Source organism: Hippopotamus amphibius, chromosome 15 (assembly GCF_030028045.1).
Source record: "Hippopotamus amphibius kiboko isolate mHipAmp2 chromosome 15, mHipAmp2.hap2, whole genome shotgun sequence".
NCBI lineage: Eukaryota > Metazoa > Chordata > Mammalia > Artiodactyla > Hippopotamidae > Hippopotamus > Hippopotamus amphibius.
The window spans coordinates 42148234-42168574 of NC_080200.1; the positions used below are offsets into that span (position 1 = coordinate 42148234).

Here is a 20341-nt window from a genome sequence, read left to right on the forward strand (position 1 = left end):
TTTAGGTTTTTTTCATGTGTTGGCTATTGTGAATAGTGCTGCTATGGACATAGAGGTACATGTATCTTTTTTAATTATAGTTTTGTCTTTGGATATATGCCCAGGAGTGGGATTGCTTGACCACATGGCAACTCTATTTTTAGATTTCTGAGGAACCTCCGTACTGCTTTCCATAGTGGCTGTACCAATTTACATTCCCACCACCGGTGTAGGAGGGTTCCCTTCTCTCCACACCCTCTCCAGCATTTGCTATTTGTAGATTTTTTACTGATGGCCATTCTGACTGATGTGAGGTGATATCTCGCTGTAGTTTCTCTACAGTTCTCTAATAACTGGGAGTACTGAGCATCTTTTTTTGTGCCTGTTGGCCATCTGTATGTCTTCTTTGGAAAAATGTCTATTTAGGTCTTGTGCCCATTTTTCAATTGGGTTGTTTATTTTTTTGATGTTGAGCTGTGTGAGTTGTTTGTATATTTTGGAAATTAAGCCCCTGTTGGTTGCATTGTCTGCAAATATTTTCTCCCATTCTATAGGTGTCTTTTCATTTAGTTTATGGTTTCCTTTGCTGTGCAAAAGCTTGCAAGTTTGATTAGGTCCCATTTGTTTATTTTATCCTTTCATTTCTATTGCCTTGGTAGACTGACCTAAGAAAACATTGGTACAATTTATGTCAGAGATTGTTTTGCCTATGTTCTCTTCTAAGAGTTTTATGGTGTCATGTCATATTTAAGTCTTTAAGCCATTTTGAGTTTATTTTTGTGTATGGTTTGAGGGAGTGTTCTAACTTCATTGATTTACATGTGGCCAACTTCCCCAACACCATGTGCTGAAGAGCTTGTCTTTTCTCCATTGTGTATTCTTGCCTCCCTTCTTGAAGATTAATTGGCCTAAAGTGTGTGGATTTATTTCTGGGCTCTCTATTCTGTTCATTGATCCATAAGTCCATTTTTGTGCCAATACCACATTGTTTTGATTACTGTAGCTTTGTAGTATTGTCTGAGGTCTGGGAGGGTTATGCCTCCTGCTTTGCTCTTTTATTTTATGGTTTTATGGTTCCCTATAAATTTTAGGATCATTTGTTCTACTTCTGTGAAAAATGGCATGGGTAATTTGACAGGGATCACATTAAATCTGTAGATTGCTTTGAGTGGTATGGCCTAGGCATCTGTTTCTTAAGGAGGCATTCACAGACATGTACTTGAAGGGACCAGAGGGTCGGTGCCTCCTTAGTTTTTTATTTTATTGTGGTAAAATACTCATAACATAGAGTTCACTATGTTAACGGTTTTAAAGTATTGCCATTCAGTGGTATTAGTTCATTCACAATGTTGTGCAACCATCACCACGATCTAGTTCCAGAGCCCATTCATCACTCCAAATGGAAGCTTCCTACCCATTCAGGAGTTCCTCTAGATTCCCCCCATGACCCCAGCCCCAGAGCAACCACTAATCTGCTTTCTGTCTCTATAGATTTGCCTATTCTGGATATTTCATATACATGGAATCATATAGTATATGGCCTTTTGTGTCTGGCTTCTCTCACTTAGGATGATGTTCTCAAATTTCATCCATGTCGTAGCTATATCAGTACTCCCTTCCTTTTTATGGCTGAATAATATTCCCAATTATATGAATATTGCTTATCCATTCATCAGTTGATGGACATTTGGGCTGTTTCACCTATTGGCTATTGGTAATAGTGTTGCTGTGAACATTCATATAAGAGTTTGTGTTTGTTCAAACATCTGCTATCAGTTCTTTTGGGTATATACCTAGAAGTGAAAATGATGGGTGACATAGTTTCATGGGTAACTTTTTTAGCACCTGTCAGACTTTTTCCCACAGTGGCTGCACCATTTCACATCCCCACCAGCAATGTATGACGGTTCCAAAGTCTCCAACATTCTTGCCAACACTTATTAGTTTTCACCTTTTTGAATTCTAGCCATCCTAGTGGGTATGAAATGGTATGTCACTGTGGTTTTGATTTGCATTTCCTGAATGGCTAATGACATTGAGCACCTTTCGTGTGCTTATTGGCTATTTGTGCCACCTTAAATTCTGCACCCCATGCATCTCACTTGCTTCAGCCTAGTCTCAACTCTGCTGACCAGCACCTGACATCAAATGCCAGGTGTCTCCTAACCATGGAGAGAAAAAAGGTAGAGAGGTCTGCCTTTAAGCCATAGAGTTCTGGATTCAAATACCCGTATCTGACTAAATATGGAGTTTCTTTCATATCTACAGTTGAACCAGACCCGCCTGTGAGCCTGACTTTGGAATTAAAACAGCCAGAAGACAGAAAACCATATCTGTGGATAAAATGGTTTCCACCCACCCTGGTTGATGTAAGATCTGGTTGGCTCACACTCCAGTATGAAATTCGATTAAAACCTGAGAAAGCAGCTGAGTGGGAGGTGAGTCAATCGGAAACTTTTGGAAGGAACCCTGTCCTTTGGCAAAGATGAAGCTCCCCCACTGAGAACAGGTCATGCCTCCTAATTATTGGGCCACCGTGTTGCCTTCTTGATGCTGATGTGACCCACCCAATAAATATGTGGAAGGGCCTTCTCCCCTCCACTGGGATGGATGGGGGCTCATCTCCACAGCTCTCCCAGGACTAGCTCCTTGCAACTGAACAGCCTCTTCTGCCAGGTTTCCAGCCCACCTCCCTCAGGATATCTTAGGTCTAACATCTGTGAGAGTGCTTAATGGCACTTAGCGGGAGGAAAACATTTCAGTGTAACCAGTCCATGGCTAATGGCATTTTTATTCACTTTAAAATACTTCATTGTAAAGACATAGTACAATACATTATAGGCATTATGATAATCTACGCTTAAGTACTTTAGTGTATGTCTCTTTTTAAAAAGGAATATTTCCAAACATAGCCAAAATAATAGAATCACATGTAGAAAGTTAATTGAAATTCCTTAATATCACCTTTTTTTAATTCCTTAATATCATTTAATGGCCAGTTCATATTTTAATTCCCCCAATTGCTTCTATATATATTTTTATTATATATTTTATTTACATATATTTTATTTATATGTAAATATATATATTATATATATATATATTTTTTGGCTGCGTTGGGTCTTTGTTGCTGCACATGGGCATACTCTAGTTGCAGCGAGCAGGGGCTACTCTCTGTTGAGGTGCACCGGCTTCTCAATGCGATGGCTTCTCTTGCTGTGGAGAATGGGCTCTAGTCGCATGGGCTTCAGTAGTTGCAGTGCTTGGGCTCAGAGTTGTGGCATGTGGGCCCTAGAGTGCGTGGGCTTCAGTAGTTGCAGCACGTGGGCTCATTAATTGTAGCATGCAGGCTCTAGGGCACACTGGCTTCAGTAGTTGTGGCATGCAGGCTCAGTAGTTGTGACTCATGGGCTTAGTACTTGTGGCATGCTTAGTTGCTCTGTGGCATGTGGGATCTTCCCAGACCAGGGATTGAACCGGTGTCCCCTGCATTGGCAGGCAGATTCTTAACCACTGCACCACCAAGGAAATCCAAAAACATATTTTTAATAGCTAATTTTTCCAAACCAGAATTCACCCCAGGATCACTCACTGTGGCTGGCTGATATAATCCTTCACTCTCAACATGCCTGGGAGACTGGGCCACTTGTCACATAGACAGTCCCACCTTCTGCATTTGTCTGATTAGTTCTTTGTGAGGTCATTTAGCCAATTTCTCTGTCTCCATATTTCCTATAACCAGACATTAGAACTAAAGACTTGATTAGATTACAGTTGAACAATCTTGGGCAAGAAAACGAGGTGAGATTATGTGCTTCATATTGCATCATATCAGGAGAAAAAGACCACCTGGTCCACCTACCATAAATGATGCTAAAACTGGCCCCTGGATCAGGGAGATCACATCCTGATCCCTTAATTGTAAAGTCATGTTTAATTTGTGCACAGTTGCGTCAGTGTTCGTGAATGCCAAGTTCTTTTCTACCCAGTGGCTTTACACCAATGAATAATCCTTGAATCAGTTACCTAAGTAGGGTCTAGAAAAGAAAAATTTTCCATTTTATTAACTAGTCACCTTCCATAATGTAGAATTTAGAAGGCAGGGTGTAGGGAGCAGAATATTTGTCTTTCTGAAATAGAGTTCCAAATGGAGAGAGAGAAAACCTTTTGATTTTTGTGTGAGCAATGTTTAACAGGAGGAAGGGACGGGCTGAGAGAGTAGAATGGTGTGAACAGGATACTTACTAAGTGTGGTCATCTGGCCTCACTCCTCCAATAGTTTATTGCCTAAGGGAAAAGTCTCCTTCTTCATAACACAAGTCTGAGTGACTTCTGCTTTCCTTGTCCCTACTTAGACTCATTTTGCTGGGCAGCAGACTCAGTTTAAGATTCTCAGCTTATATCCAGGACAGAAATACCTTGTCCAGGTTCGCTGCAAGCCAGACCATGGATTCTGGAGTGAGTGGAGCCCAGAGAGCTCCATCCAGATACCTAATGGTGAGTTTTTTTGGCTCCCTTTTGCTTTTATTCCTAAATATTTTTAAAAGGGAATGAGTTTAGCAGATTTGTATGTAGTAACTACTAACAGAGAAACTATTTTGAGTCTTAACCAGAAGAATGAGTAGAGGTGGGTTTATCATCTCTCCACTCAACACAAAGACATTTGGAAGCATAGCATTGCTCCCTGGGTCACTGTCAGTGAGGACCGGTTTCTAGGATAAGTCTGCAGACATGGGCTTGGAGTGTCTCAGAGGGCTTAATGGTCAGTCATTCTGCCCTCCCCATCTGCCCCTTCCCTGTCATTCAAGGTCATCATTTAGTTCTCCCAGAATTTGTGAGGCGTTATCCCATCTGAAAGGCATGAAGTGATTTTCAGTCTTTGATGACAATTTCATGTTGGTCTCTTGTCAAGGAACAGTATATAAAAGGCACCCAATTCTTTAAGTGCTGCTAAACATGGTGGCTGGTATTCTACAAGGGAATGATTCATCTTGCATTTCTAAAGTACTTTACAGTTTACAAAGTCTTTACCTTGTTTGGTCCTCCCAACCATCTCAAGTATTCAGAGAGAATAGAATTGCCATTAGGAACTGAAAGGGAGGAAACTGAAGCTCAGTGGAATTAGAAGTCTTGCCCAGAACTGCATGGTGAAGCCTAGCTCTTGTGACAACTTGCCTGGCCAAAATATCAGGGCTTGCATTGGCATACTGGAAAGAGCACTGAACTATAGGCCTTAAGAGTGTGCATCCAGTCCAGTCCTGGCTCTTATTAAATAAAAGCACAGGGTCTAGAGACAGAAGGCTTGGGTTCAAATCCCAGACTGCAACTTTAGAGCTACACGCCTCTGGGTAAACCACTCGTAGAGGCTCAGTTTCTCATCCTTACATACAGGCAATGTATGTAAAGAGCTTAACACCATATGGCTTTTACTAAGAACTTAATAAATGTTAGCTTTCTTTTATTATTATTACTGCAACTGACCATGTACCCTTGGACTTCCTCTATAAGTATCAAATAAAATAATATTTTTGAGGATTTTGAAATTTTTAGAGTACTGTAAAATATATGCAACATTAAAATTTAATAATATTGGAAAAAGTTAAATCCATCATTAATGCTACTCTGGATTGCTATTCAAATCAGAAAAAGGTCGGGGGGGAGCTTATGTTCAAAAGTTTCATTTATTTGTTTTGTTTGTTTATTTGTTTTTAATGATGTTGTATGTGATCAAAGCTTTCTGGCTGTTTGCTTTTTAGATTTCTCAATGAAAGATACAACCGTGTGGATCTTTGTGGCCGTTCTTTCTGCTGTCATCTGTTTGATTATGGTCTGGGCAGTGGCTTTGAAAGGCTATAGGTACTTCACTGTCTATCAACCCTCCTCCCAATCATGGTTGTCAGGGATAATGGCCAAAAAAAGACAATCCAGAAATGATGGAAACCTGCAGATAGTTCAAGCAGCTCATTTTAGCCATTAGTTGCAGTGTGTTCGCGTGAAAAACCTTTCATCAGTGCTAGCGAAAGTAGAATAGACTCCATTTAAAGCTGATGCTCTTTCCATCAAAGGGAGGCTCACAGCTGTGAAACAGTAAAAATCTGGCAAGAGCAGCAAATAATCTACTAGTCATTTCGGAATCAGCCAGAGTTAATTAGCCAGAGTTCATTTTGATGTTGGCCCCTATAATTATTCATTGTCTGCATCATTGATTGTTAACTTCAGGTAGCCTCAGAATTCTAACTGCTACCTACCAGAGCCCATGGAGCAGCTATTTGGAGATAATGCTAATCTTTCAAAAATTACAAAGTGAGAACATGTGTCATTTATCTTATCTTACAAATTATTTTATAGCATGGTGACCTGCATCCTCCCACCAGTTCCTGGGCCCAAAATTAAAGGATTTGATACTCATCTGCTGGAGGTGAGTGCCGGAGGTGAGGATGTATTGTGACTAGCTGCTCTAGCATCGTTATCTTTACACATGCTCACACGGTTCCCATCAGTGCAGCCCTCCCTCCTCTTCAGCAGGTGTGTTTACAGAAAGATGTGGGAGGCGTGAGAGTACTTACTATCACATCCTAAGTGTCAGAGGGCAATGAAGGAAAGCCAAGAAAACATCAAAACACATAGGAATGCTTGCTAGGTTTATCGGGCCTTTTCGTTAGCCTCGTCATAAACATTTTGTACAAATAATCAGTTGAGAAAGAGGGTGAATATTTTGATGAATGTGAAAGAGGAACCTACCACCAGCCCCTCCACCATACTTTGGTGTAAGCTCTCACTTGAATGTTCTTTACAGAAGGCCATAGTAACAGAATATCCTATTGCAATTTTTGCTCAGTTTGAGCGCTCAGTTAAGACTGGCTCAGTTCAGTGGAGCCGGTATTTGCCAGGGCCCATTTAGACGGATTCAAGTGGGAATTAAATTAAAGTGTTTTCAATGAAAAGAGGGGTTAGAACATTTTCAATTTCTCGGCAGGTATACTTTCAATATGACCTTCACCTTAACAGTGATGTATATAAAAGCAGGTACCTACACATTATGTCCCTTGACGCCAGCCACTGTGAGGTCAAAAACACAAGAATGTGAAAAGTGAGTCCCAGGGAATTTGGCTTGATGGCGTTCACTTAGATTGCAGATATCAGAGCAGGGACTAGAGCCCTCGAATGTGGGCTCTTCCCCCGCTATGCAGTCTCTAGCCCTGACCATTACAGGCGCAGCATGAGCATCTCAGCTAACTTAATGAATTATTGCCTAGCTCGGAATTTGACCTTGTAGCCACAGGGACGTAATGATTTTTAAAAACTGCTTTTTGTGTCAGGAAAAAAAAAAACGGTTGGATTTTTAATGATATTGCCCCTCATTCTCAAAAGAAATTTCCTAGATGGGTACTCTGATTCCCATTTTACAAATGGAGAAACTGAGGATCACAGAGAAGCTCAACCAACGTCATAGACCCTTTAATAAGAAATAGAGCCAAGATTTAGGCACCAGTCCCTGACCTAAGTCAGAGCATCAGGAGAAGAGTGGAAAGTAAGAAGAGGAGGCAGGAGAGAAGGGAGGGAGAGAAGGATAGAGAGGAGAAGGAGGAGGGAGAGGAGCGGAAGGGGAGGGAGAGAGGGAAGAGAGAGGGAGGAGAAATGGAGTCGAAGGAGAGGAACAGCAGGATGGGAGGCAGGGGGAGGCGGGGAGAGGGGAGGGAGAAGCAGGAAGAGGAGGGGGGAGAGGAGAAGGAAAAGATGAGAATCAACTCCCCACTGCCAGACTCTAGAAAGTGGGGAGGTCAGCCAGGGAGGAAGGTGAGGAGCCCAGCAGCCAGATTTCAGAACCAGTGAGTCTCCAAATGCCGAGTGCACTGTGCGTTTAGATGTTTCCCAAGCTTTTCTAATTTAATAGTTATATTTTTCTGTTATGTACACATACTACTTGCCCATTCAACTCATGATCATTATTGCTTAGAGAAGACTAAATTCAAAGCATGAATTGACTTAAAGAAAAAGATTAGATGAATAACAGTCCAGGAGGTGTTATCCTAGATGGCCTGGGACACAACTGTCTGATGTCTGGGAAATTCTGATGTCTGGGACCACACCCCACCTGCCCATACTCAGGAACACAGGTGGAGCTGTCATGTGGATCTGGAATGTGATGAAACTAACAGCTGTCTCGCCTCGCGTCTGTGTTTTAATAGAAGGGCAAGTCCGAAGAACTACTGAGCGCCCTGGGATGCCAAGACTTCCCTCCCGCTTCCGACGGCGAGGACTTGCTGGTGGAGTTCCTAGAGGTGGACGACAGTGAGGACCAGCAGCTGATGCCAGCCCACCCCAAAGGACACCCCGGGCAAGGCATGAAGCCCACACACCTGGATCGAGACAGTGACTCTGGCCGGGGCAGCTGCGACAGCCCTTCCCTTTTGTCTGAAAAGTGTGATGAACCTCGGGCCAATCCCTCCACGTTCCACGCTCCGGAGGGCCTTGAGAAGCCACAGAAACCTGAAACAAAGGCTACCCACCCTCAGGACCCTCAGAGCACATGCGTGGAAGGTAAAATCCCCTATTTTCATGTCGACGGATCCAAATCTTCAACGTGGCCTTTGCCGCAGCCCCCCAGCCTGCACAGTCCCAGGTCGTCTTACCACAGCATCGCCGATGCGTGTAAGCTGGCCCTGGGTGCTGCAGGGGCCGCGTCCACTCTGTTGGACACAACAGAGAAACATGCTTTAAAACCCTCGAAAAACATTGAGACTGGCGGGGAAGGAAAGGCAGCCGAGCAGAAGAAGTCGGAAAGCTTCCGTTCCAAGACTGCCCCAGATGGGGCACAGCTGCCGCCCCAAGACAAGACCCTGTTGATCTCTGCTAAACCCTTGGAGTACGTGGAGATCCACAAAATCAACAAAGATGGAGCACTGGCCCTGCTCCCAAAACAGAACGAGAACAGCGGGCGGGGCGAGAAGGCCGGCGCCCCTGAAACCAGCAAGGAGTACTCGAAGGTGTCCCGGGTGATGGATAACAACATCCTGGTATTGGTGCAGGATCGGCGGGCACACAGCCTGGCTCTGTTTGAAGAACCAGCCAAGGAGGCCCTGCCGTCCCTGCCACCGAATCCAGCCGAGGCAGACCTGGCCTCCTTCCCCGTGGCCCCAAGCCCCTGCAGGCTCCAGCTGGGTGGGTTGGACTACCTGGATCCTGCAGGTTTTATGCGCTCCTTTCAGTGAGAGCTCGATTCCTGGAAGGATGGGTTAAAACGTGATTCTCCTTCAGGTAACACTACAGAGTGCGTGAAATGCACTCTACCAGAGAAGGCTCGAGAACAGGGTTAGAATGACACTACCCAGCTCCCAGGTCACTCCTCTTCATGCTCCAGCTTTCTCCAACAGCTGATTCCAGAACAAATCGTTTTGTTTTGTGTGATTGGTAGATTTCCTTTTTGCTATGAAGTATAAAACTTTCTGTTCAATGAAATAAAAGCACATTGCTTAGTAGTCTTGAGGGACAGTGCCAATAGGTATATCCTCTGGAAAAGGCTTTCACGGTTTGGTATGTGACAGGAGGACATGAACTGGTCAGAACTGTTTACCACAGGAAGATGGTGGGTACGAGGGAAATGCCATGAAACCCGCTTCTGAAGACCAGTTGCTTAACCTTTGCACTCCTTTTTCATTTTATTAGGATTAACCAAATATAGCACACGTAAAAAGTTTCATTCTAGAACACCTGACAAATTGTTTACATCCATTCCCATTACCTTAATGACACATTGCCAATATGCAAGTAAGAAGAATGCCTCCAATTTTTTCTTAAAATAGTTTGAATTTGTTAAACATGGATTTTCTCCCCTAAATTGTATTTCATTCTGAAGCTCCTAGAGGATGGAGTTTTAGCAAGTGAAATTTTCTTACATCAGAGGCAAATGAGTTCCATGCAGTGAATACTTCTAAGATGTTTTCCTGCTTCATTTCAGCATTGACAGGTAATTTATTACACACCGTAGTCTTCTGTTGGTGAAAAAAAAAATCCCAAAAGACTAACCTTAATTTACAAGCTAATCACAGCAGGATGCTAACAGAAGTACTGCCTTACTGTACATACAAATTCTACTTTAATATAAACCCATAAGTTTAACAATGTATTTTTGAAGACTATTTTTCTATCACTTAGGTAAAATAAAAGACTATTTTCTATCTTCCCGGTACAGCTGTTTACGTATTCAGCAGGTACAGTATTTTCTGCTATGAGGTTATAATGCGTATTTACAGTACACAGTAATATATGTAGTCCCTGTTTGTGGAATAAAATGCCATACCAACCCAAAGCCCACTGAGGAATATGAAGTAGACCACAATATTCAGTGTAGTATAGTTAAGCAGATTCTTTTTATCTCCAGGATACTTTAAACAACGATCACGAAGCTAGAGTTTTAGGGCTCTCCACAGAACAGAAATTACTTCTCTTGTAATTTAGGGCTGCTCTGGGGCTTCTGCACTTCTCTGGGTGAATATTCATAAAGCTACAATGAAAAAGGAGAGTGGCGACATCTAACATCACTGTCTTAGAGACAGTTCTTGTTTTGTTTTTCTGGGCGGTCTTGAGCAGCAAAGACATTTTAAGTAAAGCCAGGAGTTTGTATCTCTCTGGAGCAGATCCATCTGGAAAATTTTTCAGAGGTAGAGACAGCACTCATGTCAGAAGTATCCAAATAAAAGTTCCAAGAAACCAGGCATCTGCGGAAGAGTGGCAACAGCGACAAAGACCAGGGTATGGTAGTTAAGATGCCCCAAGTCAGTTCCAAGGGCAGGCTCTCCAAGGGCAGGCTCTCCAAGAGTAGTCAAAAGCCTGGATCTCCATTTAAAGAGAACATCCATGACTCATCGAACTGCCTGCCTCTATTTCCATTTCACCTGACGGCAAAATGTCCACTCACTAGCTGGAACACAGAGATTTTGAGTTCCCTCTGTGAGTTAAATATTCCAGCCCAATAAGTCCATGTTGAAAGGAGCTAGACTCAGAAGTGGCCTGATGTGTGAAAGTGAAGACATTGCCGGAGCTTCCAGAAATGCCAAAGTAATAAATCTGAAACTCTATTCTCCCAATACAGAAACATGTTAAGAGTGAGGAGGCTATTGGGGAAGTTGTCCAAGTTTATTCAATCCCCTAGACCCCTGCTACTCAAAATATGGTCTGAGGACCAGCTGCGTTGGCATCACCTGGGTGCGGCTGGGAAATGCAGAATCTCCGCTCTACACCCCCACCCACCCCGCCACACCCACCTCAAACCTCCAGAATCAGAATCTGCATTTTGCTAAGATCCCCAGATGATTCACGTGCACAGTGAAGTTTGAGAAGCATTGTCCTAGATGATCGTTTCCACTGAAACTTATTTTAGTGCATGAAGCAATCCTCTCCTGGAAAGTACATGTCAAGTCTTCTTGACTTGCACTGAACCGTACTGTAAGAGAGAGGCATCATTTTTTTAAATCTATTAGTGGTTTAGGACTCACATATGGTAGAGAATGACCTTCCAAAGGACACACAGATTCTAAGAGGGCCAGGGAATATATTCTACCTTGAGAGGCATTGACCAAAGACTCTGCCCTTCAAAGCCAATACAGACTAAACCTCTCCCCAAGTAGTCCAATCTCCTCCAGGATGTATATTAATCACTCTAATAGTATGAAAATTCAAAAACAGTCTGCTTTTGATACATAATTTGCATATATGGGGAAAAAATGTCATGGCTGAAGACTCAAACTAAATCCTTAAAAAACCACCAATTAGTAAGTAAATTACTACCACTCGTTAACTAAAGCCAAACCTGTAATTCTATAGTCAGTTAGCACTCTTTAATAAATTATGTTTTTTCATGGTCCAGCCTATTTTCTATCAAGGAGTCTCCTAGTCGAATGAAAGTTTGCAGATTGTACGTCCAGAGACCCAGCTTCTAGTGCTAATTATGTTACCTTAGACAGACCAACTCTCTTCTCTGGGCCCCAGTTTCCTCTGAAGGAAATGTTGGGCCAAATAATCTCTAATGTCTTAAACTCTGACTCCTTGATTCCATGATTCACTGAATAGTGTCCAGAAAAGATAATTAGCCAATGCCTTGTATCATAATTAAGCTAACAAATAATTTCCCTTCATCATAGAAATACAAGTCCCCTTCATTGATGTGCTCATTTTATTTCACTTTTAAATCGAGTCCAGCTGATCGTAACATATTGCACGTGCATTTTATCAATTATGTAGGTATAGCATCATGGTCTAAGATTATGTGCAAATATATGTGCAGAGAGAAGAGGCATAAGATTTTTTTTTTTAAGACATTGAAAGAAGCTTTGTTTTTTTTTAAAAAAAAGCACTTTCCTTATATCAGGCTGCTGATTCTGTTTTGGTTTTTTTTTTTCTCCCATGGATTATGAACTATCATTGCACAGTTGGTTTTAAAAGTCTTATGCTCTGAATTATAAAAAGTCATATTTTTATAAACAAACAAATATTCAAGTTACAAAGCACATGGAAACGAGATAGCCAATGGGTGATTTATGGAAGCTTATAACTCAAACTGCAAAATCTTCTCTGGTAGTTTTAGCAAATGGGTGGAAGTCACCTCAAATGAGCACAAGTTATAATCAGCCACGTCACTGACATGTAACAGACTCCTGTTCTCCTAAGTGCCTGAGGCCAATCCCGGTAGGCTGTTATGTACTAAATACTTGCTTTCACTGGTTTGGTCCAAAGTTGGTCAATTCCTTACCATCTGTACGAGATGAAGGAGTTTGACCATCCTGAAGTGACCCAGCTGAACTGGAGAATCCGATGAGCAAACAGAGGTTCCAGGGCACAGCTTAGTTGGGGAGGGTCCGTCCCCAAATCTGGCTCTTTCTCCAGGCTGCCTGCCACCACCCATCACTTGTAGAAAGCCTTGACCCTGCCTGTAGTCATTTCGCTATCTCCTTAGAGTAGACACGAAAGAAAGAGATTTGTACATATCTTACAAAGTGCCTTTCTTTACTTTTTGTTGTTGTTGACGTTTCCTTTTCATAAGAAAAGTGTATCGATTAGAAAGTGAAATTTACATTTTAGGTAAATGAATGAAAAAGCCAGAAAGGGGATGATTAAATGGTCTAAGGTCCAATCTGCAACTGTTGAATGGATTTTAATTTATTGTTTAATTGAATTAACAGAGAGCTGATGTGAAGAGTGTAATTTACTTTGATGAGAAATCAACTCCAGCTAGGATTTTGGAATAAGCCTGTCACCATGTTACTTGAGACCCTCAATTTAAAAACATACTAATGCACTTTTGAATGGCTATGAATTGCATACCAGGGCCTGCATGCACCATGGAAATTTACACACGTGTAGAAAGATGTAAAGGCCTCTGGATTACCATCTGCGGGGCTGCCGACGTAGATTTGTCATTGATGAAAGCCTTCTGTGTACTTCAGTGAACCAATTTCTTTTTCTGAGTTTTCAGCCCAAGCATAATTGTGTCATTGCTAGGGTAGTGGGCTGAGCACTCAGTTTCCAGGTCGAGGTCATCCTGCTGCCACTAAACAGGCTGTGTGATCTCAGGCCATTCCTTTAAAGTCTAGCCACTAGTTCCATCACCTGTTAAATGAGTGGATTGGCCCAAAATGTTTCTAAGACCCCTTCTGGCTCTAACTGTCTTTGATGTTCATGATCTAAGGAAAACCCAGGGTTTCAGTAAAAGGCCCAGGGAAACTGCAGGGAAATATTGCTGATGTGACCTTAACCTGAAGCAGTGGACAGTATGGTGCTGACAATAAGGAACAGATCCATTCCTCCAAGTCAGATCAGTTTCACTTAACATCCTTGCTTCTCCTCTTCTTCTTAGCTGTCCATCTTGTAGGCTTTTTATGCTCTCACTCCAGGACCTATATTTTTCCTGAGAGTTCATTATGTGCAGTAGTGACCATAGAGTTTGCAAGAAACTAAATTATAAACAATGACTTTGGCCTGAGTCAAAGGACTGAGTCCAATGTTAAAGCAGCCACACGGATATCAAAGCCCAGGTTGAGGGTCACATGTTACCTCATTTAGAGATCTGCAGGCTTAGAGATTCTAGCTCAATTCATTCATTCATTCATTCATTCACTCATTCATTCAAAGGCCATTAATAAACCCAAGCTACATTGAAGACTCAGTAGTGGAGGTCTTAAGCAGAAACTTTAAAAATACAAAATGATTGCTCGAGAGCTTAGGACCTAACCACAAGTTCTATTTATAGTTATAGCCTGGATTTATTTCATGATCAGTATATATATCATCTGCAAATCAGATAGGAATTCTCTCCCTAGATTTGCATCTTTCAAGAAGGTGATTTGGGGTCTGAGATCATCACATGGTATCTATTTCAATAAAAGGAAAAAGAAAAATAGGATGTTTCCAAATACTTGGGCATCTCAGGATTCCACAAAATGCTGAGAGTAGCCTGCTAAACCTACATTTTATTGGACATAGTGACTCTATAGTCTATTCAGTGGTCTGAATGGCTAAGAGATGTACATAACTCACAACACCAGATGCCCACGACTGCTTGGTCCACATTGATTCCTTTGACTTATGCTCTGATTTCATGTCAGGAATCACTGAGATGTATAAAGTGGGAAAACATATACTGTACTGTTTTTGGGATTGTGGTCAGTGAAGAGAGAGACCCTTAGCTAATCACAGTCTATTAGTTAACTTTTTACCTGCTGCTGATTTAAAAGGAAAAACAATTAACTCTGAAAACTTTAGCTGCGTAAGTAGTAATATCAAAAACAATAGTTTAATAGTTACGGTCAAATTATGCTTTACCTGGATACATTTCAAAATCCAGTCTGCGTTTTTCCATGCAAATTCCACAAATCCTGAAGAGGAAAAAAACCTTGTTGTTATGTTAACTGAAATTGAAAAACTGTATGGCAAAGATTCTCCTGAACAACAATTTGTTTTATAAAATTCCTGATAAAATGATTTTGAAGTTTTAAAAGTAACTACCTCCCTTCTTCTCCTAATGTCCTTCCTTCAAAGCTGCTTGTCGTTTAGAAATGAAACGTCACATCTCACACTTTGACTATTTTCAGTGGCGTAGTTGTGTATTTGCTGTGTGATATTCCTGACTTTAAAGTAACTGTTATATGATTTTATGTTATATTGCTTTATGTAGTTCAAAAACTGTATGACACACTGAGATATATAATCCTTCTGTTGTGAAACTCACCATGTAATACAAAGGAAAATAATTATTTAATGACTTAGAACCTATCCATATGTATTTCAACATGATTGTTTCTATGCCTGGAAAACAAAACTGAAAAAAATATGTAATCATATCTTTCTGTTGAAACCGTGAATGTACTGATTTTTTTCTTAATCTTTGTCTAGAAGTAGTATAAGTTGCCATTGTACAGCTGATCTGGGGTGAGTGTTTAAAGTACAATCCAACAATTGTTTGAAAGTCAACCCCTCAGCTTTGCTTCATGTGACCTGTGATACTGCTTGAGTATTATTTGCATCACGAGGCTTGGGTTTCTGCTCCATCAGTCATTTCAAACTATTTATGTGTCTCATGTGGAAACCAAAGCAACCTATAGAACCGGCCTGTTAGGTGATCTGTGTCTTCTGTAAAGCCATATTGAAGTGAAGGTTATGGAATAGCAAAAGTTTCCATATTTTCAAAGCTACCACTACCTCTGCTTTTTCTACTTTCCTAGAAAATGCCAAGCAAGATTCTTAAACATTACATAGGAAATTAGAAGTGATTGTTACAATAAGTTGCTGGGGTTTTGTTTTGTTTTTACACTGAGAATACACCTTCTAATTCACCAGTTTGTAGGTTTACACTAGGTGTTCTCAGTAACCATTTTCACATTTTATAAAAACTGGCTGAAGAATAAGGGCCAGAAAGAATAGATAGTAAGTCACCAGATAGAAAACCAACAAAACTATAGATGCAGATTTTTTTCCTAACCGTAAGTCACCTGAAGGTGGTTACCCAAAGCCATGATGGCAGTATTTCTCACAATCTGATTTCCCTAGAGCCCCTAGAAATAAATCTTTTCCTTATTTGATTTTAACCATCAAAGATATTATGGTATGGGAAAAATCAGCCATATATCAGACATAATCTTGTTTTGATTTTTTAAAACTCATTTCTACATGAACTTATTGTAATGCCCATTTTTTTTTAGCCTTAAGGAATTATAGAAGACTATAGTCATCTGATTCATCTGGGATCTTTAATTCTGTAAATCTTTGGTTATCGCCCATTGTGCTTTCTGTTTCCCATGGATTGATTCATCTCCTTCCATTTTGAGGGGACAACATGGAGAGAAACATCCTTGTCAAACAGTATGCGGGATTCCGCTAATTGCTATTGCCAGAACATCTTCATTTCTACTGCACGCCAAAAACGATGCTTGCCAAACAAAATCATCCCAGTATCATATGATCATTATATTCCTTTTCATGTTATTGAAAACACCCAGCTCAGTGCCTGGCTCAGTAAATGTTTATTCCCTTTGCCTCCCCTCCCTCTATTTATTTTTCCTTGATATGTAAAGACCAAAAATAACACATGCGTGGCTGAAACGACTTTCCTGATGGATTTTTGCTGCTGAAGGATCTCTAATCCAGAAATTGTTTTTATAAATTGGACCAAAACAATTTTCCTCCTTTTTCTGCACCCTTCCATATGATTGCAAAACATAATTTCTCTCCTTCACCCCATTCCTCACATAAGAAGCTGCTAGAAATAAAGTGAGATGGAACCAAGAATACAGGGATCCGATCAGAGAAGCTCATTTAAGTATTATAAAACAAAGGAAAACCCGAGCCATTAAAAAACCAAATGGAATGCTTTTGAACAGTATGACTCATCCATATTACTAATGACATCTTTTCTGATCAAGTTCATTGGATTAAGTGTAAAATGATAACCTTTTACTTTTAATGGATCTAGATCTCGAAATCTTTACCTACCGTTCATGCTTGTGTTACAGAATTATGGGATGGGTGTGGGGTTTGCTTTACAGTCTTCTCTGCCTCCTAAATCCTCTACTGCCATGTCTTACCAGGGAATGAGAACTTCTCATTTAGGGAGCATCACTCCCTAAAACTTGGCTTCTGTCAAAGAAACACTGACTCCCCCGTGCTTACATTGGTGCCATCTGCCTTTAATTATTGGACACACTTTTAAGCTGGAAAAATTGGAGGGTGAGTCACCAGACATGGCATTCATATATTTAACGATGAATTGGAAAAGTAACCTGTAGCTAATTTTCCAAAATTATCACTTATGCTTTCCTAAAAGAAAATAGAAATTATATGTTGCCACATCTTGTGAGAACCATGTCTGAAACCTTAACCCCACCAAACTCTACAACTCACTAACCAACTTTTACACATTCTAAATCCCCCCCTATTTTGAGGGACTGGGAGATATAATATCTGTTTAGCAGAAACCTTGAAATCTTGGGGCTGGGAGATAGGGCAGTACTATAGGAAATGGGATTATTGAAAAGCCTCCAATAAGACCTTACTGGCCAGGGATTCTAACAGATTTACCTCTGAGAATCCTTCCGAAGAATACAGGTGAGACTAAACCCATTCTTGGTATTGTAAAACACATTCTACTTTGGATGTCTAGACACTTAAATTGGAATTCTTTTGTCTACAACCTCACCTACTCACCACACCCCTCAACTCCTGCTGCCCATACAAGTATTAAGCATTTTTCTCTTATTATGATCTGGTTCACATTAAAACTTACACTTACAAATGGGCTTGAAGCACAGATACTTTCACAAATGTGATAAAATATTTTTAGGTAAAGGCTAGAAGGTGTTAGTCAAACACCACACGGACTGTCAGTTGGCGAACACTGGTATAAGCCAAGGGAGCTCAGGAATTTTTATTACTGTATTTATAAATGTGTTTGAAAGAATTTGTAAATGTCACAGGTACAGTTTTAAGGTGACACACATTTGCTCCATAAATTATTAAAAATTATAAAATGAGCTTCAATGACATTTGCCAGTAGTTTTGCTTCACATGATCAATATTGATATTGTTACTGAACTATGTAATCTCATGATACATTGTTCAATGCTTTTTCCGAGCAACTGCTTTTGCAATGGTAGCAATGCTTAATTGAAACTGAATCAATAAATTACTTCCTAAGCAATGATTTTTGGAGGGTCTTTTTCCATATATGTGAAACACGTATTTTGTGAATAATGTGAGTTTGGGAGGTTTTTTTCCTTTGTTTCAACAAACTTTATCAGGACATGATTCTCAAAAGAAGGAAAAAAACAGCAACCTAAATAAAAACACAGACACATGCTAAAATATTTGGCTAAGAACACTCATCCAAGGCATTTGTTTTTTCCAGGCATGCATTCTTGTGCTGCTCTTTCAACATATTCCCTGATTTTATTTTCCTACTAATTGTAAATCAAAACTGATACGTTGCTTCCAACACAGCTAAATGCTGCATCTTCTCTTTCCACTGCCCTCAAGTTCCCCCAGTCTTTCACCATTTTGCCAGACCTGAGCTTTAAAAATGCAAACATGCTTGGAAGCCCTCAGAAGTTCCTCTGGGCTTCTGGGAGCAACCAAGAACAACCAGGATGAGTGGTTCCAAATCTGATAAACAACCAACTTTCCCAAATGAAGCTTAGGCCACAAATCTCAGTTCCAATGATACACACTTTCTTTTGTTTGCGTTTTCCTACCTGGAATTATCCCATGTCTTCACTTATAACTCCAGCTGTAATTGACTCTTCCATTTATAATCTTTTGTATATTTCATAAAATTTCTCATACATACTTGAAAATTATGGAGGAAGTTACAAAAAAGATCCACTTACCAACACCCAAATTTCACAATTATTACCTTTTCACCATACCTTTTCCATACCTTTTCTTTTTAATAAATGAAACACGATGGATGCAGGAATTGGCGTCCTTCAATAACCAAATTCTCTATCTCCCTCTCCAGTGGTAACCACAATACTGCAGTTGTTGTATATTCTTCCTGGCCATTTAAAAAATGCATCTACTTCATACATATGTATCTATAAACAATATATATAATTACTCTGGTGTTTGACTTTTACATAGATAATAACATATATCATTACGCACCTTGATTTTTTTTTCATTCAGCATTGGGTTTTTGAGACCCAAATAGCTCCAGTTGATTGGTTTTACCTGCTCTACACAGATGTGTACATATGTAAAATTTATTTGCTAATCCCTGTGCTGATCAACTTTCCATTTCCACTAATATAAATGACTCTGTAATGAATATTCTTATGCAAGTTTACATTCTAAGTATTTGCAAGAGTTGTACATCTCCAGGATGTACATCTGGAGGTGAAATTATTGGATTATATGGGACACATATCTTAACATTTTCTCAATATTGATAAATTGCTCTCCAAAGCAGTTGTACCAATGTCTACCCCAGTCAGCAGCATAAGAGTTCACTCCCTAATCATTACCTAGTATTGTCAGATATTTTATTTTTGACAATTTGACGAGCATAAAATAATTTATTGTTGCCATTTTAATTTTCATTGTCCTAATGGATCCATTCTGGATGTGAATAACTCATCCCTGATTTGCCTATCTTTTATGCCATCTTTGTCATCTTCTGAGTCTCTACATAAGCATAAGTCCTACATCTGGGCTTCTATTCCAGTACAGTGTCTGTTTGTCTATCCCTGCTTTGATGTTTCCCTGTTTTATTACCCTCATTTTATGCAGTCTTGCTGTCTGGTAAATTAATTCCTATACCTCCATACCTTATGCAAAATTATTCTGGCAATTCTGGGCCTTTATTCATCATATGAATTTTGAGATAAGCGTATCAACTTTCCTAAAAACTTGTGCTGGGAATTACATTGCTGTTAATAGAATTTATATATTAATTCTGAGAGAAGTCACATCTTTATAATATTGTGTCTTCCTATTCATGAACGTGGTATATCACTTCATTTACTTTTGTCTTTAATAAAGCTTTATGCTTTTCTTCATCAATGTCTACATGTGTTTTATTAGATTCATTCCTAGGCACCAGAATATTTTTGATGCTATTGTAAATGGTATCTTTTTAAAGCTTATTTTATTCTAAGTGGTGGTTGCTTGCATATAGAAACCACTGATTTTTTTAATATTGATCCTATATCCTGAATTCTTATTGAACTCTAATTATTAATTCCTATAATTTGTAGGTTTTCTTGGATTTTCCATTTTTACAACTATATTATCAGAATGTAACAACTGTGTTTTCTTCTTTTCTGATCCTTATAACTCATTTCTTTTTCCTGATCTATTTCTTGAGGTTGGATTTCCA

At 40.0% G+C, this 20341-nt stretch overlaps 1 protein-coding gene across 1 annotated transcript in view; it reads left to right on the plus strand.

Annotated features, from left to right (window-relative positions):
* PRLR (prolactin receptor) overlaps positions 1–19964 on the plus strand; it is a 168213-nt gene extending 148249 nt beyond the window's left edge. The window contains 6 exon segments of the mRNA XM_057708160.1: positions 2248–2417; positions 4335–4476; positions 5736–5835; positions 6328–6410; positions 8169–8206; positions 8208–19964. Of these exon segments, the coding sequence (XP_057564143.1) occupies positions 2248–2417; positions 4335–4476; positions 5736–5835; positions 6328–6410; positions 8169–8206; positions 8208–9191 (1517 nt within the window). The 3' untranslated portion in view covers positions 9192–19964.
* Positions 19965–20341: the final 377 nt, after the last annotated feature.